A 27,093-nucleotide genomic window follows, 5' to 3' on the forward strand; every position below is an offset into this window, starting at 1 on the left:
AGCTGCATATTGGAAAATTAACAGGTCTGCGATAGGTTAATTTTCCAAATAGAACTCTCCTAAAAGAAAAAAAAAACAGCTCTAATTATGTCTGACTTTATAAAGCGGTTTTATATCCACTTTGTAACTCGGACTCTGTTACATCAGCCAAGTTGTAGGTTTAACATGGGCAAAACACCTAGATCAGACTCTTTGCCTGCATCCAACTTTTAATTAATTTGGATGCGATCACATTGGTCGATTTTGCAAAATGTCCGATTTTAAATCGTCATTTGCAAAATTGAAAAAAAAATGACTGTCATTACATCCTGGCCCATGCCTCTGACCCGAGCTTCTGATGTCTCCATACACGCAATGCCAACAATCAGCAGCTGGCATTCAATGCTGGTGTCCCCCAGGAGGAGGGCCACTTCGTCACATGCGGCAGGTTGATTTGAGCGCAGGTTATCTGGCCACCCAAGACTGTTTACCTCAACGTGAAGAGGCTTTGGAGGAAGAACCCTGGAATCTCTAGGACGCCTAACACTTTTCCTTTCCCTGTTGACAGGAAAACATTCTGACCCTGGGAGGAACAGCTGAAGGGAGGAAGGCTGTCTTAGAAAGTGCTACCGTAGCAACAATCCTATCTAACTCAGCAAGAGGGCTCGCCTGCTCCAAGCAGCTCTGCAAGTGAGGACCTGTAATCACATACCTGTATCAGCAGTTTATGATGATTTGCTTTACCTGCATTTTTAATTTTGCAGCTTCCATTTTCTTATGGAAATCTTTCTGTAGTTTTGCTTTCTGTGTCAGATCTCTCAGTTCTTTATTCTCCAGCTCCTGTAGCTGTTTCTGTGCTTCAGCCAGTTCAGTTTTTGCCTGATCTGCATCTTGTTCTAACCGCGTTATCTTCTGCAAATACTGCTTGTTCATTGATTGAGCATCATTACCTTAAACCACAAATAACAAGATTATTCACATTTTCAAGATGACCAATTAAAACAACATAAATAAATCAAATGCTAAAAGGAAACTACAGAAAAAGGGTTTCGCCAATCTAAACCTTAATGTTTGGGCATCTAGTTTTCATTTTTTGTTGTATACCAGTGGTTCCCAAACTGGGCAACTAGATCCTGGGGTGCTGGAACCAAATAAAACTATTTATGGTGAAAGTGGTAGGCAAAATCAGTGCTAGTGCAACATGTGGACAATGAGAAGCATACCTTACAGCACAAATTACAGCAAGAGGTAGTGGCCCTAAGGTCACACAAGAGCACAGGTTCCAAATTAGCTGGCAAGTATTGAGCACTGCTGCTGCCCCTTATTGAGGATGCGTGCCTATATCTAGACAATGGGGGTTATTCTGATTCACTCGGAAAGGTACAATCACTCTCTAATAGACAAAACCACATGCACTGCAGGTGGGGCTGATGTAACATGTGCATAGAGAGTTAGATTTGGGCGTTTTATTGTTTCTGTGCAGGGTAAATACTGGCTGCTTTATTTTTACACTGCAATATAGATATCAGTTTGAAGTACACCCCCCATCCAAATCTAACTCTCTCTCTCTCTATGCACATGTTACCTCAGCCCCACCTGCAGTGCATATAGTTTTGTCCATTAGAGTGTGAACGTGCCTTTCCGAGTGAATCAGAATAACCCACAATATGTGTATATAGCACAAGCGGTATAAAGTCAGTGGTACTTTAAGAGGCGCAGCTGTGTTCGCTATAGTCAATAGTCAAATAAATACAATACTTTGAACAGTTTTAAGAATTTATTAAAAAATGAATTCAGAAAAAAACATAAAAATATCATTTGAAGCGCACTTTATAATTACATTAGACATCACAAGACAAAACAACACATAACACATACAAGCTGGCATTTTTTCAAATAATAATATTAAGCTAGAAATGGCTCAAATGGCAAGGCATCACAACTATAACCATTGTATTTGAAGCAATGGCCCTTATTCAGATCTGATCGCAGTACAAATTTGTTCTGAAAATGGGCAAAACCATGTTCACTGCAGGTGGGGCAGATTTAACAAGTATAGAGAGAGTTAGATTTGTGTGAGTTATTTTGTTTCTGTGCAGGGTAAATACTGGCTGCATTATTTTTACACTGCAATTTAGATTGCAGTTTTAACACACCCCATCCAAATTTAACTCTCTCTGCACGTTACATCTGCCCCACCTACAGTGCACATGGTTTTGTCCATTTTGAGAACAAATTTGTACTGCGATCAGATCTAAATATGGGCCAATGATTCTTGTATATACCAGTCCCGTATAAAGATGTTATCTCTCCAGTGGCTGTGTTTGTACAAGTATTTTACTGGACCTTTTTCAAATGGAGATTTTATCCAGATTATAGTCCTCCCTCTTTACTAGATATGCGCTCTGGATGCTGGATCAGGGTTGTATCTTTAGCCACAATTATTAGGAGTGATATGCCGCCATACAGATGTATTCTCAGCTGTATTTCCGATGCAATTAGCGGTGACCGGACTGCAGGGCTCACAATATGCGTTTCTCTGCTTGTGTAGAGAGTTCAGCAGCTTCCTCAGATGAATCCCATTGGCGTCTGCCTCCGATTTTTACATCAGTCCCGTTCGTGGGGTTATTATCGCATTTCCAGGTTCTGCGTTCCAAGCCTCGTTTTCACTTATCTTATTTATATATTCCCCAGGCCATCTTTAATTTGCTCTCCAAGCCTCATTCTCATTTATAATCATGTCACGGACATTTGAAACATAAAGCCAAGCCTCTTTTCCAAACACTGTTTGCATACAAAGTATTCACAGTCCAAGCATCTTTCTCAGTGCCGGTTGCCATTTTAAAAAAAGAATCTGCCTTAATATTATAATGCCGAATCTAGCCAATGCCAGTATATATACAAATATAACATACACATATTTATTATTATTAAGTAAAAAACATTTATCTGTGTATTCACGTATATTGTGTGTGTGTGTGTATATATATATATATATATATATATATATATATATATATATATATATATATATACACACACACACACATACATACTTACACACACATACAAACAAACACAAACAAACAAACAAACAAACACACAAACGGACAAAATATCTGTCCGCACTAATTTTTTCATACAATTAATTATAGGACTATACCACCACATCCCATTGTTTTCTAATTATTAATAACTAATCTATTACATGAACCCTCAGACCAGTACATTCTCACCCACCTTAACTATATAACTAACCCCCATCGCATCCAGATCTTTTGTCATAGAAAACATCAAAATCGTAAATTTGCCCCCTAAGCAAATCGCCAGAAATTGCAATGAATTCTGACTTTGTCTAAAACAATTAAAAATTTGACCCTATTACATGTGCGATATGGTGCAATTTTTTAGCGGTCTAATAAAAAGTCGCACCCTATTACATCTTGCCCTGTAAGTCACTTTTTTCACATATATTGGTCTCCTGTCACGTTTTTTCTACACTTACATAAATGGATATTTTATATTATCTATAATTGTTCAAAGATACCAAAGTTGATGTTAGGAGATGGCAAAGTGAATGACGCACTGTTTTACCAACAGGAACATCTAAACAGAAATCTAATGAGTGCTTGACGTGTGACTTTAAATATCATTACTCTAAGTGCTCATTTTCTACATTCAGTCTAGTATACATAGAACAATGGAAGGCATCTTGAATGTCTTTGATCTGTAAGTATGTAGAGGACCATCTGGATAGAAAAGTTCATTAATCTATACCCATTTATTCGTTGACATTTTTTATCAGCTTAAGAGTTTTATTATCTCAAAAGGTTTTGGAAATAATATAACCACTTGAGATATTGTAGTACTTCTGTTCAAGTGCTTGTAAGACTATTAACATATAAAGACAAGCTCTAGAATGGTTGAACTGTTCCGAGTTATTCTATTTCCCCTTTAAATAATACAGCACTGACATAAAGACTTCTTGGAATAAAAATATAATTTTAGCCATTATACACAAGGGGTGTGGAATAAGTTTCCGGATGTGCAGTGTATAGATAGACGCAATCTGTCTGGATGTGATCTGTAATCTTGAGACTAAAGTTTCTATGAAATGTCTATGCATAGAACCATATATAAGCAGCACTGTACCCTGAAGAAGCCAGCATGTTCACTTCCTTCAAAAACTAATTATAGAGCTCAACAGAGGCCAATGATCTTCTATTACTCCTGCAATAGCAGTAAAGTTTTGACCGACTACTCGCTGCTTTTGGTGAGGATGCACCATCGCAAACCACTGTTTTTGAGTTGATTGCAGAATTTGGGCGCAGGAGATGGTCCCTGCAAGATGAGGAGGGCTGTGGCAAACCTGTGTACGTCATCACGGAGGACAACATTGCTACCGTGCGAGCCATAGAAGGTCAATCCCACAGTGACTGAAGCCCAGATAGAGATGGAGACTGTCATCTCATTGGGATCCATCTGCTTAATACTCCATGAAAAGCTTGGACTGCGCAAGGTTTCTGAGAGCAGGAAGCAGATTGGGTGACGGTGCAAAATGTTGGCCAAGTTTGATGGCAGTTGCGAATACTCGTTCTGGTAGATCATTAGTTTGTGGTGAAACCCAGATCTCTGTTTGAATCACGAGACCAAACAACAGTCAGTCCAGTGGACCCAAGAAGGAGGTACGCCACTATAGAATTTATGACATAAGTGCAGTGTGGTCAAGCAGCTGTTGGCTGTATTTTTAGACTGCTCATGTAGCTCTCATGCTGTAGCGCACCCATCGCATGCACCAACCAGTGTCTGCCACAGAAGCCATTTCTACATACTGTCCAAGAACTGACAATTGTGGTTCCCTTTTCCATAATGACAATGCATTTATCCCTAAATCCAGGAAATTGGTAGATTGGCTGCGTGCTGTATAGTCCACACCTGACCTCCTGCAACTTCTTTGTGTTCCCACAAGTGCAAGATACAGTCAGGTCCATAAATACTGGTACATGAACACAATTCTCATATTTTGGGCTCTATACACCACCACAATGGGTTTGAAATTAACCAAATATGATGTTCTTTAACTGCAGACTTCCAGCTTTAATTTGAGGGTATTTACATCAACATCAAGTGAACGGTGTAGGAATTACAATGGTTTCTATATGTGCATCCCACTTTTTAAGGGACCAAAAGTAATTTGACTATCGACTCAAAAGCTATTTCATGGACAGGTGTGGGCTATTCCCTCATTATTTCATCACCAATTAAGCAGGTAAAAGGTCTGGAGTTGATTCCAGGTGTGACATTTGCATTTGGAACCTGTTGCTGTCGAATATCAATATGAGATCCAAAGAGCTGTCACTATCAGTGAAGCAATCCATCATGAAAAATCAAAACAAACCCATCAGAGAGATAGCATTAGGTGTGGCCAAATCAACTGTTTGGAACAGGCCTGGCCACCTGTGGCTCTCCAGATGTCAAACTACAAATCCCATCATCCCTTGTCACAGTTTTGCTATAAGGGAGTGTTAAAACTGTGGCAAGACATGCTGGGATTTGTAATTTTACAACATCTGGAGAGCCTTAAAAATAAAGAATGCACCGGAGAGCTCAGCAACACCAAAAACCCACAGAAAACAACTGTGGTGGTTGACAAAAGAATTACTTCCCTGGTAAAGAAAAAATGCTTCACAACAGTTGGCCAGATCGAGAACACTCTCCAGGAGGTAGGTGTATTTGTGTAACAGTCAACAATCAAGAGAATACTTCACAAGAGTGAATATAGAGTGTTCACCACAAGATGTAAACCATTGGTGAGCCTCAAAAACAGGAAGACCAATGTCCCAATATTTATGGACCTGACTGTACATGGGACTTGTTTGGAGTCACCAGAAGATGCAGTAGAGATCCAGCAAGTAGAAGACATAACTGCTTCAAACTGGTCCACCTGGCTCACAAAGTGGTTTAAATAAATTCAACTTTTTGTGCATCCAGAAATCTATTGCACACTCCTCGTAAACGTATTACAAAAGTCAGAGTAATGTGTTTAACTGCAACTAGGAGAAACATATGGGATACCAAACTCAACACAATTAGTCTCCACTGCGCTGTTCCCAGGATAGGCCCAATGGTCCTTTCTAGGAGGAGAAGTAGTTTTACAGATCTCCAATCATAGAGGGACAAAAGAAGATCCTTATGATAGACAAAGATATTTCTTAATCTTCTAGGGTAAAAACCACATGAGACTCACCTAGTCTTACTTGAAGACATTCACATAAAGGTATCTTTATACACTGTCTTTGTGGGTTCTAAAGCTGCCAGACAGACACTCACCTAGAAGGTCTATGTTCATAAAAAGGTTTCTTTATTGTGGATTCCAAGTGGGAAGGACAGCTCGCATCCAGGTCCAGATACAAACAGATTTATTCCAAAACTTCATAAAAAGCTGGGTTCAACATTTGATGATCAGCCCTCAGTCTCCTCACCCGGAATGATAAGATTTAAGGGTGATCCATCCTTAAGATGTTAACAAGGTGAAGATCGCAAAGTTTAAAAGTCCAAACAAAAAGTACCAACACGTTTCAAATATACACTTCTTCCTCAGGGTGAAACACCACCTTCTAAGTGAGTGTCGGTACTAAATCTGGCAGTGTATAAAGATACCTTTATGTGAATGTCTTCAAGTGAGACTCACCTAGTCTCACTTGAGACTGAGATCAAGAATCAATACGTACACATGACACATTTACAAAAGCATAAAAATTGGTACCGTATATACTCGAGTATAAGTCGACCCGATTATAAGCCGAGGCACCTCATTTTACAACAAAAAACTGGGAAAACTTATTGACTCAAGTGGGACCCTCACTCGAGTATAAGCCGAGGGGGGCTTTTTCAGCATAAAAAATGTTCTGAAAAAGTAGGCTTATACTCGAGTATATATGGTATGTCTTTACTGAAACAGTTACGGGTGTCACTCAATGGGAAGTTGAAGGATAATAGTCAGATCTACTAAACAGAAAAATGGAAGCTCCTACATTATGTTCCTCTGGGATCTATATAATAATCAACCCAGGTCTGTCCCATTTCTGACAAGTGCAGTGAGAGCCTGAATGGATGTTGGAACAGGGTGGGCAAAGGGGTGTCCATAGGTCAGTGCCAGGACAATGATAATCCCCTTTCTGGCTGCTCAACCTCCACTCTCCCCCACAACCCTTCTCCACCTACCTCCAGGACCCTTCTCTGAACATCGCCATGGGCTCCTACTAAAGGGAGTGATAAAAGGACCTTAGACACAGCAGACAGAGGATAGACGAACCACTCAGGGTAATAAAAACAGGTTACATATTCAGGGATGAAGTGGGTGGTGTGACTGGGAGGAGCAGAAGCTGGAAAGAGGTGACCTGACAGATGCCAGTTTATATCATAACAAAGTTAATCTGAATATGAAAAAACGGTACTTATGTAATATCTGGGCTCCCGTTTTTCTTATGAGACCGCGTCCGCTCGCCACACTTCAGGCACGGTGGCTCGCTGCGCTCGCCACACTATATAAAATCAACTCCATGCGTAGTTGGATAGTAGGGGTATGAAAAAATGGGGTGCATTTAACATGGGAGCCCAGATAATACATAAGTACCGAAAAAAACTCTTACTTGTTTTCGCAAGTTCACTAATAAGCTCCTCTTTCATTCTAATATTTATGGTCAGCTCCCTCATCTTCTGTTTTGCCGCTGCAAATCGAAGCTCACTGGTTTTTAGTTTCTTTAGATTACCAATTTGGCTTTCTTGAATTGATTCCATAGTGGTTCCTGCAAAAAAAAAAAGATGAGACACAAATGATAACCCTGAGTGCGTATAAATAATTATTAATTTCAATTTGTAACCTTATCTCATGATAACCTTACCAGTTAACTCCTCATTGTTTGTGGAAGATTCTTTAGCAGCACTATTAAATTCTCCACTTTCTGGTCCATGCCCTCGGGTCCATGTCCGATTGATGGAACGCCTGCATAAAAATTTATACACAAAATAATCAACTAAAGCTCTGCAAATATAAGCATATACTCTCTACCACTTTGTTTGACTTTTAACATAAAATAAAGATACAATATATAAAAACTTCTCAATTTTTTTTTTAATTTAGAGTTACTTTATTATAAGTTTGTGCATGAGACTATACATTACCTAAATGGAGATTTCTTCCTACGGTTTTTGTTTGTGTTCTCTACCTCTTCATCACTTTGATCTGAGAACTTTTCATGCAAAACTTCATCTTGTTCTTCTATTAAATCCAAAAGCATCTGACTACGAGTTCGAAACCCAGCCACCACTCGGTCTAAGGAGTATGAAGGAGGACTGGTACGCACCTATAATGGGAATAACATAACTAGATCCAATTGTTCAGGATGGTTTTATCATTGCCAAATGAAGACATCTTAACCAACAGAAATATAAGCCACATTACTTAACTTATAGGTAGTATATTCTTCCAATACAAAACAGATAAATGATTGACAAAGATTTCTGTGGAACATCAAGCAACATAAGGGAAATCCAATATTTTTATATGACATTGTTAATACATGAAAGCTATATGTTGCATTCTACTGCATCACTTCTGTTATCAAACAGCATGGTTAGTGTAATGGCTAGCATTACTGTCTCACAAGCCCTGAACCTGGAGCCAGTCTTACCTTCCTTGGTTCTAATGCGTTAGTGGACTCCTTGAAGCTTGAAAAGAGCACCTCAGATTGGTGACCTAATGGGACACTGTAAGGTCTCTTAGACACTAATTCCTGCTCTTTCACAGCTCCTTGTGACAGTTCTTCCACCTTGTATTTTAATTCATCAATAAGGATTTGTTGCTCCACAAGCTTTTCAGTCTGGTATAATACAATGAAATATTTTCAATAATATGATCATCTATTTTTGCTACACAAATTCACAATAATGACTAATCATATCAAATAAATATTTAAGGCTGTAGTTGGGACTGATGGGTAGATTTATTAAGTTCAGTGAAGTGATAAAGTGTCTGGTTTTTATCACCGGCCAATCAGCTCCTACCTGTAATTTTTCAAACCAAGCCTGTACCATCACAGTTAGGAGCTGATTGGCCGGTGATAACAAAAAGACACTTTATCAATTCACCAAGCTTTATAAATCTGCCCCAGAGTGAGTTAATGTGGCAGATAGCAGCATATGACACAGCAGGGGTGTCCAAACCTGTCCTCAAGATCATCTACCAACGGTTCATATATTTCAGACAACCTGTAGATCTATAGTAGGGGCACTGCCCGCGGATCGCATTGTATGCAAATCGCATGTGATTTGCATGCAATGCGATTTAGCACACCCCCACTATCCACGTCAGCCCGAAGCATGGCGAGCGCAGCGATCCCCGTGAGGGGACGCAGTATGCATCCTCCCGACCTGTTCATACCCCCACTTTCCACTTCGTTGTGGAGTTGATTTTATAAAGTATGACGAGCGCATTGAGCCACTGAGCCCAAAGCCCCGCGAGGGGACACTTAAACGAGCCTGAAGCATGGCGAGCGATGTGAGCAATGGTTCGGGCTCTTTTCCGCGTCCCCTCGCCACACTTCGGGCACAGTGAGTTGCTACGCTCGCCAAACTTTATAAAATCAACTCCACACTGACGTAGATAGTGGTGGTATGAACAGTTCGGAAGGACGTGTACCGCGTCCCCTCGCGGGGCTCGCCATGCTTCTGGCTGATGTGGATAGTGGAGGTGTGCTAAATCGCATGCGATTTGCATACAATGCTATCCGCGGGCAGTGCCACCGTGAAACTACACAAGTACCATAGTAGGAATGACTGCAGCATGTTTGAAAATGTGACAGTTAGTAATGACTACAGCTGTGCACCAGCTAGGTGGTCTGGAAAACGTAGACCGTTGGTAGATCTTGAGGACCGGTTTGGCCAGCCCTGTGACACAGGAACCAGAAATCTACACAATATACTGCACAGGGAAATGATTATTAAACTAGAAAATGCTGGTATTTTGGGTGTGATTCTAATCACATGCTCCCCTACGGATTCGCACAGGGGAGCAACAGCGTGCAACTGCGCCTGCACATACACATGTATGGGCATGTGCAGCCACTTGGTGCGAGCGGGCAAGGCAAACTGCTTGTTCGCCATCATGTTCGCACCTAGCAGCTTGGGTGGGGGGCAGCGGCAAGGGATTGCACCCATGGGAATGCCCAACGTTTCATGGGCATTCCCATGAAAACGCTGGGCATACCCATGCAAATGCACCCGTGACGCGGGTGTGGGGGGGCGGGCAGTTGATGTCAGCTGCCCACCCACTTCCGGCACAGGGTGCTCGCAGATGTAAGACACCAGAGATTTGTGTTACATCTGTGAGTGCTGTAGATATCATTCAATGGTCGGCGACCATCGAATGATTTCCTCCACGCACTCGGCGAGCAAGGGGGAGATAGCCGGGCGGCATTTAAACCACACACAAAGCTTCAAATTTCTCAAATCGCATGTGTTTGACATCGCATCTGATCAGATGCATGGTCCCGTGCATCGGATTGGAGCCGGAGGTCAGACCTGCCTGCGTGTCCGACCTCCGACTCGGACCACCACCCGGCAGTGGAGAATTGGATCGCATGCTGTAATTCACATGCAAAGGACCGCATACGATGTATCAAATGTGATCGTGCTGCCCGGGAAGGTCCCCGGTGGCACAGGGGAGATCAGACGGCCATACACTGCTGCACCTTCACACAGTAGTGTATGGCCACCTTTAGCTTTGGCCAGATTTAATGAGTGATATTCTTATTATGGTGCTCCATTTAACTCCTGTCATGTGTGAAATAAAGACATGAGCTGATTTGTTAGAGCAACATTTAAAATGATTACCAAGTGATAACCAGAATATCACACTGTTCTCTCTATCCTTAATGGCTGTACATCTTTAAAATAACTATATGGTTTTGCTTATGCTGGCAGATAAATAACAGTGATGAACGAAGCAGTGTGATCCTGCTGCCCGGGAAGGTCCCAGGCGACTTAAGGGGGATCGGGTGATCATACACTGCTGGGACTTCTCACAGTAGTGTATGGCCACTACTACAGTAGTGTAGTTTACAGCTCATTAACCCCTTCAGTGGTGGGTTTTTTTTTTGGGAGCGCTCCCCACTGGGCGAGTTTTCATGGGGAGCGCTCCCTTAAAAAAAAAACACCACTTGCTCCCTGGGTACGGGCAGCGCCGCTGCACTGTCAATCAGCAGCTGCCCGGACCTGCGCCCCCCTTGCGGCGTCCCTTTCACACAAAACCCGGAGGGGAGGGTGGAGGAGGAGGGAGCCGGAGGCGCCGCAGAGGGGAGGGAGCCCGGCTCTAAACAGTGGCAATCCCGAGAATTTTCCGGGCTTGCCAGACTGGGCACTGTGCACAGCCCAGAAAATTCTCGGGATTGCCACTGAAGAGGTTAATAGCAAGAGAGGCAATGCAAACTGCAGCCATTTAAAATTACAGTGGCATGAAGAAAAAAAAAAACAATGTATTCAAAACTGTTGTTCCGAAAATTAGAATGGAGCAATATAGTAAAACAGATTATTATTATTCAATTTTATTTATAAGGTGCCACAAGTGGTTACATAGGGCACATATTAGAACAATACAGGGTACACAGAACTAAACATATCAGTAACAGAGAACAAAAGCAGAGAACAGGTAACAATTAGCAGCACAGTTCTTAGTACACAATACAACTGAGATGCAGGGAAGCAGAGGAGCAGTGTGCATATAATTCAGTGGTAGAAATGAATAAACACAAGTGCGAAGAGATGCGGGTATAGATAGGAGGTAAGAGAGCTGTAATTGAAATGCAAGAAGAGTGCTGTGAGAACAGGAGGGAAAAGGGCCCTGCCCCAAGGAGCTTACTTTAATAATGTTTCTATGCAAATGATGATATGGCATAATGGAACAGTGTTATCGCTATATACTGTAAAGAGTAATGCTATACCTGGGGGGCGTGGCCTGGCAGCCTAACGAAGCAGACGCATCTATACACAGCTCCTGCCTTTACCCCGCAAGCTGAGCCTTTTTCCCCCTCCAGCTCCACTTTTGCCTCAGCACATAGCCTCTCCTGCATCCCCCCTGAGCTCCGGTCATTGCTGGCCCCTGCTGCGGAGCCGGGAAGCGCTTATAAGCGCTTTCGCGGGTTGCGGCCTGGGCACGAGGCTGGAGCCGGGACCTCAATTTTACCCGGAGGTGGACGGACGGACTCGGAGTGGCCGAACGGACGGGACCAGAGGCGATAGGAGGGTCCCCCCCGCTATCACCGCTCACCTCCTGGAAGCCCCAGCTGAGGCACGGATCCCCCTGCACGGCCCTACCTCCCTGCCGCAAATCGGCACTCTCCACTAGGCCGGAGCCGGCGCCAGAGTTAGACTCCGGGGCAAACGGCCAACATCAGCCTCTGCAAGTCCAGAGCCAGGCGGCCAGATAACACCTAACAGTCGTGAGTACACCTCTGGGAGCCCCTAAGCTGCCACCCATCGATAGGCTGTGTGGGAGTCAGCCATCAGCAGTTATTCGTAGCCATCGTAGGGGGGGGACATCCCAGACAGGGAGCGAGCCCAGGGGTCTCAACCTCCTAGCCCCAGGCTGTGTTACATCAACCCCTGTAGGAGCCACCTTTCCCTACTGCCCCCCTGGATAGGTGCTCTCCCCTGCATCTCCTCCATCCTGCTGCAGGCCAGCATCCCACAGTACTGCTTGTGTAAGCTCACAACCACCTCAGTGCCCTCTAAAGGCAGTGTACTATCTACTCTTACTGAGTTCAACACCCAAATCTGCAGGCCTCTCGGTGAGCTATTTGAGTGAACTCCTAGCCCCCCTGCAGTGTCTCCAGATGTGAAAATTCTACCTACCTGTTGCCACTCACTCACTATGTCCGACTAGAGGTTAACATGTCAGAGTGACCCTGCCCAGCTTCCTCCCCCCCCCCCCCCCCCCCCCCCCCGGTGCCATCCTCTCTGAAACTAATATTTTCAATACGAGTGCACCCATCCCTCAATATGCCCTCTAAGAGAGTTAAAGATGTTGTGCCCTCTAAAATATCCCTCTCCTCCCAAGAAATCTCCGCAACCCTCTACAGCTCAGAACAGCCCCCTAAGCCATATCTTCCACACCCGGGGTGCGCCGAGTGAGACGATGCCACCCTCTGGGCTAGCTGGAGTGGATGTTGACTCGGACCCTCCAGGGACGGTGAAGTCCCTGTGTCAGGTCTTCTCTCCATTCCAAGCGGAGATGACTAAAGATTTAAAGTCAGCTATCCATGAGGTCAAGACGGAGCTGGTCGCCATAGGGGACATAACCGACCACTTGGAGCGTAAAATGGAGGCGATAGTCGCGTCACATAATGACCTGATAACGTCCTATGATCGTCAACAGCAAGACATAGACCAATTCAAGTCCAAGCTAGCGGACCTGGAGGACAGGTCTAGACGCAATAATATTAAAATTAGAGGCATACCTGATTCAGTGGCTAATGCTGAACTTGAAGACTACGCCACCACCCTGTTCCATAAACTACTCCCTTCAACTGACCCCAAAGACCTCTTGATAGACCGCATACATCGCCTCCCAAGACCCAAGACAGTCTCTCCCGATCTTCCGAAAGATACGCTCCTACGGGTGCATTTCTTTACAATCAAGGAACGCATCCTCAAGGCGGCCCGTGAGTCAAAAAACACAGATGCACTAGGAGGTCTTCAAATCTTCCAAGATTTCTCTCCAGCTACTATAGCCAGCAGAAGAGCATTTGCCCCCATCACTGTAGCACTCCGATCCCCCGATATCTGGTACCGGTGGGGTTTCCCGGTCAAGCTGATCGTGTATTATGACGACTCCACCTACATCATATCTCAGGAACCGAAACGCCCGCAGTCTCTGCAAAAGGACTGGTCCACTACTTGAGAACTCCCCTGGGTCCTGAAGATTGTCTAACCCTGTTCTGTGAACCCGTTGTCCCTGTTCTGTGAACCCGTTGTCCCTGTTCCTGCGATCCCCTCCACCGGGAAGGGATCCACATGCTAAGTATTATATTTATCTGTTTACTATTATATGCAGGATGTATGACAATTGGTTCATTACTTTAGAGCTTCTGTTCTTTCTAGCGTACAATAGGTCTAGTTTTCACTCTTAAAAGTGTCAAACATGTTATACTGTTTATGTTCCCTCTTTAACGTTATTTACCTGTTTATATGTGAGTGGTAGCTCCTCTATACGTGAGCCAAGCCACCACCCCAACATTGCACACACTACAGCAAGACCCTTTTTTTCTTCCCCTGCAGTAGTCATGCAGGTCCAATTTACCGGACCTTTTTGTTTTGTCTCTCCCTATTCTTCTCCTACTTCCCATGCCCCTGTCTCCCCCTCCCAACTCCCGCCCACCCCTTTCCTAACTACCTGGTCCTTAGTGGACGATGCAGATGTTAGCCCGCGGAGCAGGATACACCGTTGGACCCTAGGTTTACACTACTATCCCCCCCCCCCCTATTACACAATGCCTAACTTCCTATCTTTGAATGTAAAGGGGTTGAACTCCCCTAACAAGCGACGACTGGCTCTATCCTACTTCCATAAACAAAAAGCGGACATAGTGGCTGTCCAGGAGACACACTTCAACTCCTCCAATCCCCCTCTGTTCAGAAATTCAAACTACCCAAATGGCTTATTATGCTAACGGTCCATTTAAGCGCAATAGTGTCGCTATTTTATTTAGTAAACATACTACTTTCGTATTACAATCTCAAATCCAGGACAAGAACGGTAGATACCTAATACTGTCCGGCCTGTTAGAGGACAAGCCGACTACTATTATATGAGTGTATGCACCCAACTCCAATCAAGTCCCCTTCCTGCGCAAACTATTCCTTTTAATGCGGAAATCCTCAAAGGGCCCTTTGATACTACTAGGTGATTTTAACCTAGCCTTAGACCCGAAACTCGACAAATCACATGTACCCACTTCCTGCCCCTTGCATACATCTGGCCCGTCTGCATCTTTTCGTAACCTCCTTTTAGAGTTTGATTTTTATGATGTATGGAGAGCCAACTATCCTTCTGGCCGTGAATACACCTTCTACTCCCCTGTACACAACTCATATTCTAGAATAGACTATATATTATGCGATAAGTGGACTTTACAACACACCAAAGATGTTGACATCCTACCTATCACCTGGTCTGATCATGCCCCGGTCACCTGGAAATGGAACATTCACACACCAAAAACACCCTCGAGACCCTGGAGACTCTTTCCCCACCTACTTAAAGACTCTATCTCTAAAACTACTATATTAAACTCTATAAACACCTACCTCTCTACTCCCCTCAAGATACCTCCATCACGAACCATTGGTGTGCCCTTAAGGCGGTCACTAGGGGAGCCGCAATTCAGGCAGGTGCCAACCTCAAACGAAGATCTACTAAAACCCAACAGGAATTAGAAGCCAAACTAGTTGACCTCGAATCTCAAAATAAAATGGCCCCATCCAGGGAACTCAAAAAAGAGATCTCGGGTGTACGCAGCCAGATCCAGAAACTTCTCCTTGCCCGTACTCAAATGGCATTAAATAGAATGCGTCACAAATTCTAACTTTTCAGTAATAGATCAGGTAGAATGCTTGCCCAAAAATTGCGAGCCCAACAAGCTAGAAACAAAATTAAGCATATTATAACCCCCACCAAAGCCAAAGTTATTAATCCCAAGGATATTGTGAATCATTTCGCCCAATACTACTCACAACTATACAATTTATCCTCCGATTCCTCTACCCTCCAGCCCTCTACTGACTCGATATCTGCAATTCTAGATAGTATACAATTTCCAACTCTTACCCCGGAGCAATTGGAAGCCCTCAACGCCCCATGGTCACAACTAGAAATCCAATCAGCTATTAAATCTCTACCTCGTAACAAAGCTCTGGGCCCAGACGGCTTCATTACAGACTTCTACATCACATTCAAAGACCTACTATCCCCGCTACTGACAGACCTATTTAACGAATTGTCCTCCCTGGGCTCTGCTCCTCCGGAACTATTGGAAGCCCGCATAGTGACGATCCCTAAGCCAGGGAAAGACCCGGCCTTCTGCCAAAACTACCGCCCCATAGCGTTATTAAACTGCGACATTAAACTGTTCGCCAAATTAATGGCCCTACGTATTAACCAATTTCTGCCATTGCTGGTACACCCGGACCAGACGGTTTTTGTTCCGGGAAGACAGGCCTCCAACAACACCAGGAAGGTGTTCAACCTGATCGACTCCCTCTCCGGTGAGCAAGACCTCCTTCTCCTATCTCTCGACGCAGAAAAAGCGTTCGATAGGCTGGACTGGCAATATATGCAGGAGGTACTTTGTCGCTTTGGCTTTAGAGATAGTATTCTCACGTCTATACTGACACTCTATAGATCCCCTACGGCCCGGGTGTTTAGCAATGGCTTCCTTTCTGACACATTCAACATTACAAATGGCACCAGGCAGGGCTGCCCTCTATCACCGCTAATTTTCGTTCTCTCAATCGAACCCTTAGCCATCACTATACGCAACAATAACAAGATATGTGGTTTAGAGATAGGTCACTGCCACCATAAGATGAGCCTCTTTGCGGACGACGTCCTACTTTTTGTAACTAACCCTATTAAAACTCTCCCATCCCTCTCGCCCTACTAGATTCATATAGTGCAGCTTCATATTATAAATTAAATACTACCAAAACAGACGCCCTCCCGATCAATCTCACTTCATCCATCCCCCGCCTACAAAAGGAATCGATAAAGTATCTAGGTATATATATCCCCTCTACCACGGCCAAGGTTTTTTATGTTAACCTCACACCCCTGCTTACAACCCTGACTGCTCTATCCAAATCCTGGCTTGCATATGATGTCTCCTGGATGGGCCCTATGTCAGCCTTTAAAATGTCTCTTTTGCCTAAACTGATGTACCTATTCCGAACTATCCCCTACAATTTCCCCCAGAAATCCCTTCGGCTAGGCACAGCCATATTGACCAAGTATGTTTGGGCTTCTGGCCCCCCAAAGATCGCTCGCGCAAAATGTCCCTACCCAGGGCATTTGGTGGCTTAGACCTTCCAGACCTGTCCCGCTATCAGTTAGCATGCCTCTTAGCCCCCTTTAAAAACTATACTGTACCCGATTCCCCCAGGAGCTGGGTTACTATTGAGCAGGCCTTGACCCCTCACATACCCTTAGCAGATCTAATTAGAATCCCAAGACATATTAGACGACTCAGCCCCACCTACTCCCATCCACCAAAGCATCCCTACAAGCCTGGGACCAATTATTAGCCACATTAGCCACCACGACAAATAACTTACCCAATATCTCCATAACAACCGTAGCAAAACTAATCCCTAACCTCAATTTAAACACCTTGAAGGCCCACGGTATTGCCTCTTTAGGTGATATATTGGATGCCCATTCCCTACTCCCATTCACTTCCTTACAGAGTAGTTTTCAGATTCCCGCTTCGGAATATCTTCACTATATACAAATAGCACACTGGTGGAGAATCAACCTCTCGACGCCCCCCGCCCCCCCACACGCCTCACTCCAAACAATCTTCTCCAGACCTTTCTCGTTAAATACTAAAGGAGATATTTCCTTTTGGTACAAGATCCTGGTAACCCCTTCTGCCTTTTCAAAATCTTCCGCACATATGAAATGGGAGGCCGACCTGGGAAGAATATTCACCCCTATGCAATGGCGACAAATCTTTCTTACCTCCTATGCAATGTCTCGCTGTTTAAACCATACAGAGATGCATATCAAGCTCATCAATAGAATCTACATGACCCCAGAGCGTTTGCATACCTTCTGGCCATCATGTTCCAATAAATGCTGGAGACTGTGTGGAAATATAGGGGACATATTCCATATCTTCTAGTCTTGCCCCCTAATCCTCAAATACTGGACAGAAGTATTCGACCTAATATCCTCAGTGCTCAAGACCACTGTCGCCCCAGATCCCTCCCTTGCCTTGTTTCATATCTGCCCTCAAGAGATCCCCCCCGAGAAGAGACCAGTTATGTGTCACATACTCATTGCCGTGCGAGCTAACCTAGCTCAACAATGGAAACAACCCACTACCCCATCCTTGTCACAGGTAATTTTGAAGACGAATCATCATTTTCTTATGGAAACTAGCTCAGCCCCACACTTGTCGTCACCCACCCCCTCCCCCCAATGCTGGCTCTTATGGCATACATATGTGACGGAAGGTGAGGAAACTAAGTTCTTCCCCCATGCATCCCCCTCAGACCCCCGCCAGTTTAGCCTGAACGAATCCACAGAGGTTCGATAGGGTCGTAAGCTCTACATTTAAGGGTACTAGAATTTGAAGGGTAAGGGTAATAGGATTTGAAAATAGAAGGTTATCCGCTCTGCTTGTTATGGTGTGTTTCTGCTGCATTGTTCGCTCTGCGTAGCGAAATGTTTGATATTTTAAATGTCTGTTGCTCCCAACCCCCCCTCCCTCCCCCCGCTGAAAGTACCCCCGTTTTCTTCTTTCTGTACCCCATTTAACAAATTTGCTCCAATAAAAATTTATTGACGTTAAAAAAAAGAGTAATGCTATACCTGCAGATTCTTGGTGCGATCGGTCTCTTGTAAAGACTTCTGATGATCTAGATTTTCAGCCAGCAAAGTCTGAACTTTTTCTTGTAATTCCTTAAGTTCCAATTCCTTCCTCGCAAACAGCTCTTCATCTGTTGTGAGAGCGTCCTTGCAAGCACAGTAGTATAACACAGTAAGCAAGCAGTGGTTGACGGTTATGGTAGAAAAAGGGTTGACAGTCAATAGGTCGACACCAAATGGTCGATATGCATAAGGTCAACATAGACAAAAAGGTCATCATGGGTTTGCTCTGTGTCATTTTGTAGATTTCATCACATGGATGCCAAATTAGTAAACCATGTCCCGTCACACCACTGGCCATGTTTCGGCCCACTTTACCCTTCTCAATTGAAGTCCACGTAGATGGAAAAATGTCCAAAGTGTCGTCGCCCCCCCAAAAAAAATAACCCCTTCAAAAAACTAATTTGTCAGCGATTGCCATGTCGACCGTTGGTCTATGTTGACATTGTGCATGTCGATCATATGGTGCCGACCCACTGATTGTATACTGCCGTTAACATGTTTTTTCTTTTTTACTAAAGAATCTGATTTTCTAACAGAATATTTTACTGTATACAGACAGGAGATATGCTAAGAAACCTTTTGAGTGCCAACATCTCTGTGAGAGGGTCCGGTATGATATGCCGGCGGTCTAAATACTGACGCCGGAATCCCAACCACCGCAATGCCGACAAGGGGGGGGGGGGGAGATAGCAGCCCCCCCCCCCCCTTGCGGGCTCGCTGCGTTTGCCACGCAGCGGGCCCGGTGCCTCGCAGCGCTCAGCACACTATTTTATTCTCCCTGTATGGGTGTCGGGGACAAAGTGCCGGCATTGCAGCGGTCAGGATTCCAGCGTTGGTATTTCGACCGCTGGCATATTGACCGTATCCCCTGTGAGAGATGTGCAAAATATCTTCTAAAAATGACAGCTTAGTTCAAATTTGTTATATAAATTCAAATAAAAAATGTATATAAAAATAGATGATATTTCCTACAGTAGGTAAACATTACAGGTCATTATGATGAATACAAATATTTTCACACCTATTATGGCAAAGTCACTCACTATTTAAAGGGTTAAGTTACAATAGAGCTAAAAAGCTATTGAAATTACAATTGCTCTTCTCTATCAAACAACGGAAATATACATTATAATGTTTTAGTTATAATATATTAGTTATAATGCAAGTAATTTCACTTTAAGCACAGTCATTATTTAAATTTTAAGAATTCCTTAAAATTAGGTAGGCAATAAAGTCCATTAATGTTTCCAAATGTTTTTTTAACTATGTTTTTTTTGTCAATTTTAAGCACCAACTATAGCTAGAAGACATTGGCAGGCTGCATCTAATTCCATGTACAGTATAACAAAGATTTATCAGCTCTGAAGAATCAGAGGCTAAATAAAAGAGTATAAAGCTGTTGCCTGGAAACCTCCACAGTACAGATAACTGGCTTTTTCCAGGGTTCTTGAGTGAATAGAATCTCTGTCCATGATCAGAAAGTGCTGGGTTATTAAATACATAATTGTGCACAGATAGATTATTACTACAAAGCCTTACCCAGGTGGGCAATACATAAATGAAAATTATAGGGGAAATTAAATTTGATTTGAACAAGAAAGATTGGACATTTTAAAAATAAGCTAACTTGGCTCTATTTAGAAAACAAATTCCCTAGACCATCTTAGTGTAGTTCCATTTACTTATGTTTTTTTCACTCACGTTATCACATATTACCCCCTCTTCTCTGATATCCACACCCTTCAATTCACTAGCACAGTAATATATCATAATTAGTTTCGCTTTTCTCCAAATACTACTATTATCAGGAAATCCTATTATAATATTATGGCATTGAAAAATAGCTCATAGGGCCCGCTCATAGGGCCCGCTCATTCCATATGCAGGGGGTGGGGAGTGGGACCCGCTCATTAAATATTCACTGCACAAGCGGGTCCCACTCATTAGATATGCACAGAGTGGGACCAGCTTGTGCTTACTATTGGCTGGGTCCTAAATACCGTTTCAGACCCGATCAGACTGCAAAAAAACTTGTCTGAAACGGGTTGGACCCTGTTTCCAAATAGCGTTTTTTTTTGGAAACTGTAAATTAACTGTGGACCTTTCAGACCCAGGTAATATGTGTGGCCTGAAAAGGGCATTACAGGATTCAGACACTCAAGATGTGAAAATATGCTATATTTGCAGGAGTTTTTTGTAGCGTTAATATTAGTATAAGAAAAATAACTTTATATATTCTTTATGTGCTTTTCTTAAAATATATATATATCTGCACCATAATAATTGCTTCAGTGTCCTGTCCCCTGATGCAACTATCCCTATTTACCATGTACTTGTCCTAAAATTGCCCTGTACTGTAATTAGTTATTTTCTTGTTTTTTGCTAATTTATGTTTTGTTAGGCACTGCAAATTCCTTGTGGCGCCATAGAAATAAATGATAATGACAATAGTTATAATATAGTACAGAATACCTGGCATTTCTTCAGTTCCCTTTTCAGCTGTAGTATTGTAATATGATGTGGTTCTTCTCTGCTACCAGTTACTCCATTGCGAGTTCCAGACATGGCGGTAATTTCACTTCTTAAATCTTCTGCCATAATTAGCCAACTCTGAAGTCTATTCTTTTGGGGTATTGTAAGAGCAGACATGTCCTTAAATTCATGGAACAAAGCTAAAGCTTCTTCTGTGCAGTGTCGATGATTAAAACACTCCAACTGAAACTGTGCAAGCTGTTCTTCCAGTGCCCGAATCTTATTCTTCTCCTGGCCCCAGTCTTGAGACACTTGGCTTATTCGACTTCCCCTGCTTTGCTGGTTCTGCAATGCTTCCCGCAGTGCCTTTATTTCCAGTTCCATTTCATCAATTCTATCCCAATCAGGATTATAATTTACAACTGGCTTGTTCTTGATGTTCCTGGCTCGGTTAGCATATTTTAGAGAATTTAGAGATTCATCAAAATCAGATGTAGAAGGACTAATACAAGTAATCATGACAGTTTTGGCATTTCCACCTAAGGAGTCTTTAAGGATCCGAGTAATCTTCGCATCCCTGTAAGGAACATGTGCATTTTTTCTCTTTGGGTCAGCAAGTGCACTTATCACATTCCCAAGGGCAAGTAAGCCACTGTTGATCTGAATGGACTCTTTAAATCTTTCCCCAGTGTTTCCAGTCTTGGTCACTCTCTCTGAGCCTGCAAGGTCTACAAAGTGGAATTTTGAAGTAATCATCTGAACTGAACTTGCAGATTCATTGTCAGTAGTGCCACTGCTTTTGTCCCTTTGTTGGCATATAGTTATAGTAAAGATTGCATGGGAACGGCTGGAGTGTTCATTCATTTGTGTAGTGCTGGTGTGACGAGCGGCACTGCCGGATTCTAGAAGACTCATTACTTCATCTGCACTTTCCACCTGGCATTCCTTGGCACCAGTAATAACTTGAAATACATAGATAAACTTGTAAATATAATTTGCAATTTAAAATTATGGTTGACAAACAAATTACACATTACTTTTGGCAACATAATTGAATATGAAAGCACTCGGAAATGCATTACAGATGAAGTAGGCCTTATTGCAGCATGTAACGCCAAATGGTTTGTCAATACCACCTCATTTCAAGTTATGAAAAATGGACTGTGACCAGTAGTGAGGTTACGATTTACAAATTAATTGCTACAAAATGTACAATGAAAGGTGTTGCGTTAGAACAATAATTAGTAACTTTTTGTGTTACATGTCTTTTAAAAAGCCTGATAAAATACAACAGCCACTAAAGAAAATTATAGGTAAGAAAATAAACACCTGTGTTTCCCTTTTCATCTTCACGGATGTGAATGTCCTTCACATTTGTTTCAAGTTCCAAGAGATCCCGCAGATCTTCTTTGTATACCTCTATGTAAGACACCTTAACACTGAAGTCTATATTTTGATTTTCAGAGATAATTTGGAAAAGCTCTTGGATGGTCCGTGGTATTATACCTTTTTCGTCATCTGCAACAGAAGCTGGCAAAAATATGTGTATATAGTTTATAAAATATTTTGTACAGTAATATAAAAACACAAAAAAAACCTCTATATACACCTTTCTATTATTCAAACACATCCTGACTCACTAAGGAGACGTCACACTCACTCATACTGTATATAATCAAACTGGAGGAGTACTATAGAGCAGGAAGCAATGACCAGTATATATTATAATATTTTGAATTGCCGTACATAGACAAAGACATACAGTATTTGGACAAAAAAAAGTCATTGGCTACACCTGATAATTATTAAATTCAGGTGTTTCAATCAGACCAGCTGCCAAAGTCTTATAGAAACAACTGCCCAGCCATGCAGTCATCATTTGCAAACATTTGTTATACAAAATGGGTTGTTCTGAAGAGCTCAATGATTTCCAGCGTGGTACTGTAATAGGAAGCACCTTGGATATTCCACTGTCAACTGTAAGTGACATTAGGGCAGATGTATTAAGCCTAAATGCAAGGGTGATAAAGAGAGATAAATGTCCAGCCAATCACCTCCTAACTGCCATGTTACAGACTGTGTTTGAAAAAAGTCAGTAAGCAGCTGATTGGCTGGACATTTATCTCTCTGAATCTGGATTTAGTTAGCTGGATGAGGTCTTAATCTGAGAGTCTCCAGGCATTGATACTACTCAGGGTATATACCCAGTCTGTTTCTGAGTTCGGTGGGACGTGGCATCCCGTCCATATTTAAGTCCAGTGGGATTGATTTCTATCTGGAAAGTTAAACGACAAACCAGCTTGAGACAATGGCCATTCAACTTGTCCCAAGGGCCAATTTAACTTTCAATCTTGGGATATCTGAAAAGAGCTCTATTTGCACCTTATTTTTGATTCATTACCTCATTTGTGTAAACAAAACCCTGATGAAGTATTTTTAAAGCCGAAACACGTTGGATTGTTACATCATCTTGAAAGAAATGAATGGATGCAAATCATGGAATTTTAAGTGAAGATTTTAATAAAAATAGGATTTTAATACCTACCGGTAAATCCTTTTCTCGAAGTTCTTATGGGATACAGGGAAGTCGTTCTTAACGATGGGGGAAAAGAGCATATCCGAAGGAGACAGGCACATTTAAAACTTTATACTGGGTGTACTGTCTCCTCCCCTCTGCTCCCCTTCCTCTAGCCAAGGGAACTGTGCCGAAGGAGAAGAACAATATGAGAGGAATATGTGTAATATTTACTGTGGTGAGATTCATCCAGCACACCCAACATACATTCAACGTACATAGACCACATTAGCGACCACAGAACCTGGGAAGTCTAAGGGCCTAAGAACATGTCAAACATGACAACTTTTTTGAACTGTGTTCCAACTGGAACAATTTATAAGAATTATCACTTAAGTGACAATCTACACTCGTGAACCGTTAAGGTACACTATGTAACAGTAAGTCACCTTGGTAACCTACACCCTTATGTCCGCAAGGAACAAAAAGGGCAACAGAAGGACCCAGTATTGGTCCACATCTCACAAAGTGAGTAAGGCAAACCTCCGCACAGAGGCGGGCACCCTGTATCCCAAAAGAACTTCGAGAAAAGGATTTACCGGTAGGTATTAAAATCCTATTTTCTCTATCATTCTTATGGGATACAGGGAAGTCGTTCTTAACGATGGGGATATACCAAAGACATCAGAACGAGCGGGATTGTGCGGAACTTATTGCCGCAGCACCGCTTGCCCAAACTGAGTATCTTCAGTGGCCAGAGCGTCAAATTTGTAAAACTTGACAAAAGTGTGTTGGCCTGACCATGTGGCAGCTCTACACAATTGTAAGGCCGATACTCCTCGGGCAGCTGCCCAGGAATTCCCCACTGAACGAGTTGAGTGGGCTTTCACCCCAGCAGGCATAGGAAGCTTTGCTACCACATAAGCCTGTTTAATGGTTGCACAGATCCATCGTGCAATAGACTGCTTAGAAGCAGGACGCCCTATCTTTTGGGCATCATAAAGGACAAAAAGTCCATCAGTCTTGCGAATTCTCGCTGTTCTCCTAATGTAGACACGGAGAATCCTTACCACATCCAAAGATGTTGGCACCTCAGAATGAGGCCCACTAGCAGGAACCACAATTGGCTGGTTCACATGGAACGCAGACACCACTTTAGGCAGAAACCGTGGATTAGTGCGCAATTCTGCCCTGTCTTCATAGAAGATCAAATATGGGCTCTTGCAAGGTAATGCCCCTAGCTCAGAGACCCTCCTAGCCGAAGCTAGGGCTAGTAAGACCACCGTCTTCCATGTTAGATATTTCAAATTAATTTCCTCCAATGGCTCAAACCAGGAGGATTTTAGGAACGTCAGAACGACATCCAAGTCCCATGGTGGAGTAGAGGCCACAAAAGGAGGCTGTATATGCAATACTCCTTGCAGAAATGTCTGCACTTCAGGTATATTAGCCAGCTTCTTTTGAAAAAAAGACAGATAGTGCAGATACCTGCACCTTCAAGGAACCTAAACGTAGGCCCAGGTCCAGACCTGATTGAAGAAATCTAAGAAACCTTTCAAGTTTAAACTCCGAAGGAGTAAACTTTTCCTGCTCACACCAACCCACATATCTTTTCCAGATATGGTGGTAATGTGCAGCCGTTACCGGTTTTCTTGCACTTGTCATAGTTCTGATGACTGAAGTGTGAAATCCCTTCTGTGTCAGGATCTGCCGCTCAACTTCCAGGCCGTCAAACGCAGCTGTTCCAAGGCCTGGAAGACGCACGGTCCTTGCATGAGCAGGTCTCTTTGCAGAGGTAGGCGCCACGAGTCCCTTTGCAGACTTAGAAGCTCTGGGAACCACGCTCTTCGTGGCCAGTCCGGAGCCACAAGAATCACCTCGGCTCCGTCTCTTCTTATCTTCCTTAGCACCCGAGACTAGGGGAATCGGTGGGAAGACATACACCAGGCTGTTGAACGTCCACGGTATGGAGAGGGCGTCCACTCCTTCTGCCTGAGGGTCTCTTGCCCTGGAGAAGTACCTGGATACTTTCCAATTGTGTCTTGATGCCATCAAGTCTACTAGTGGGGTCCCCCACCGAGCCACCAGAGAACTGAATACCTGGTGGTGTAGACTCCATTCCCCGGGATGGAGCTCGTGGCGACTGAGGAAGTCTGCTTCCCAGTTGTCCACCCCGGGTATGAATATGGCAGAAAGAGCCTGACAGTGACTCTCTGCCCAGGACAGGTTCTTTGTTGCTTCCCGCATGCAGGGTCTGCTTTTGGTCCCGCCCTGCCTGTTCAGAAACGCCAAGGACGCCAAGAACTCCCCCTCCTCCAGTGCCGCTATAACGGCCCGCAAGGACTCCATCTTGAACTTGGTTACCGTCAAGAAGGGATTCAGGGATTTTAAATTCAGAATCGGGTGCACTGACCCGTCCGGTTTTGGGACTACAAATAAATTTGAGTAATAACCCTGCCCCCTCTCTAGGGGAGGGACCGGGGTTATCACCCTGGTCTGTACCAGCTTTTGGATTGCTTGCTGCAACACCACTTGGTCCTCTAGGGGCGCTGGAAGGCCTGATTTGAAGAACCTCTGAGGTGGCTGTACTGCAAACTCCAGCTTGTAGCAGTGCGTAATAAGAGCCTGTACCCAAGCATTGAGGCACGAGGCTTCCCAAACATGGCCGAAGAATGAGCCCCACCGTCATGCTGCGGGTTTACCTGCAGCTGCCCCGGATGGCCGCTCTGAGGTGGCCGAAGCAGAAGGCTTCCTGAATTTACCCCGGGAGCCTCTGGCAGCATTTGAACCACCCCTGGCTTTAGGGCGTAATTTACTTGTCCGAAAGGACTGCTGGGAGTGAGACTGAAAAGGACGCTTGGGCGCCTGTGGGGTTGATGGCAGGAATGTGGACTTCCCTGCCGTGGCTTTAGAGATTAACTCATCTAAATCACTCCTAAACAACCTGCCACCTGTGAAGGGGAGGTTTTCTACACTCCGTTTGGAGTCAGCGTCAGCTACCCACTGCCGCAGCCAGAGGGATCTGCGCCCACAAATGAAAAGGAAGTATCCACACTCTTCTTATCCTCCTACTTTACTACCTCTCCTCTTGATCCTATACCTGCATTAAAGTCATTAAAAATCTATCTCCTGTGCTTATTCCAACCTTAACTAAAATCTGCAATCTCTCTCTTGCTACTGGTACTTTTCAGTCTCTGCTCAAACATTGTACTCCCATTCTGAAAAAACACAATTCTGACCCTAACTCTCTAACTATCGTCCTATCTCTCAGCTCCCATGCCTCTCCAAGCTACTCGAGAGACTTGTCTACTCTCTCCTCACAAACTTTCTTAACTCTAACACCCTATTAGACCCGCTTCATTCAGGCTTTCGCTCTCAACAATCCACTGAGACAGCAATGACTAAAGTGGTGAATGATCTG

General features: G+C 43.5%; 1 protein-coding gene across 1 annotated transcript in view; it reads right to left on the reverse strand.

Moving 5' to 3' along the window:
• Positions 1 to 27,093, reverse strand: part of KIF27 (kinesin family member 27) — a 66,913-nt gene that overhangs the window by 24,273 nt on the left and 15,547 nt on the right. Inside the window, exons 3-10 of the mRNA XM_083186286.1 lie at positions 22,487 to 22,687; positions 21,158 to 22,119; positions 18,626 to 18,769; positions 8,673 to 8,861; positions 8,164 to 8,345; positions 7,884 to 7,984; positions 7,632 to 7,787; positions 724 to 929 (exon numbers count right to left, since the gene is read on the reverse strand). Coding sequence (XP_083042412.1) covers positions 724 to 929; positions 7,632 to 7,787; positions 7,884 to 7,984; positions 8,164 to 8,345; positions 8,673 to 8,861; positions 18,626 to 18,769; positions 21,158 to 22,119; positions 22,487 to 22,687 — 2,141 coding nt within the window. The remainder of the gene's footprint in view (positions 1 to 723; positions 930 to 7,631; positions 7,788 to 7,883; positions 7,985 to 8,163; positions 8,346 to 8,672; positions 8,862 to 18,625; positions 18,770 to 21,157; positions 22,120 to 22,486; positions 22,688 to 27,093) is intronic.

This window comes from Crinia signifera, chromosome 1 (genome assembly GCF_055691185.1).
Source record: "Crinia signifera chromosome 1, ASM5569118v1, whole genome shotgun sequence".
NCBI lineage: Eukaryota > Metazoa > Chordata > Amphibia > Anura > Myobatrachidae > Crinia > Crinia signifera.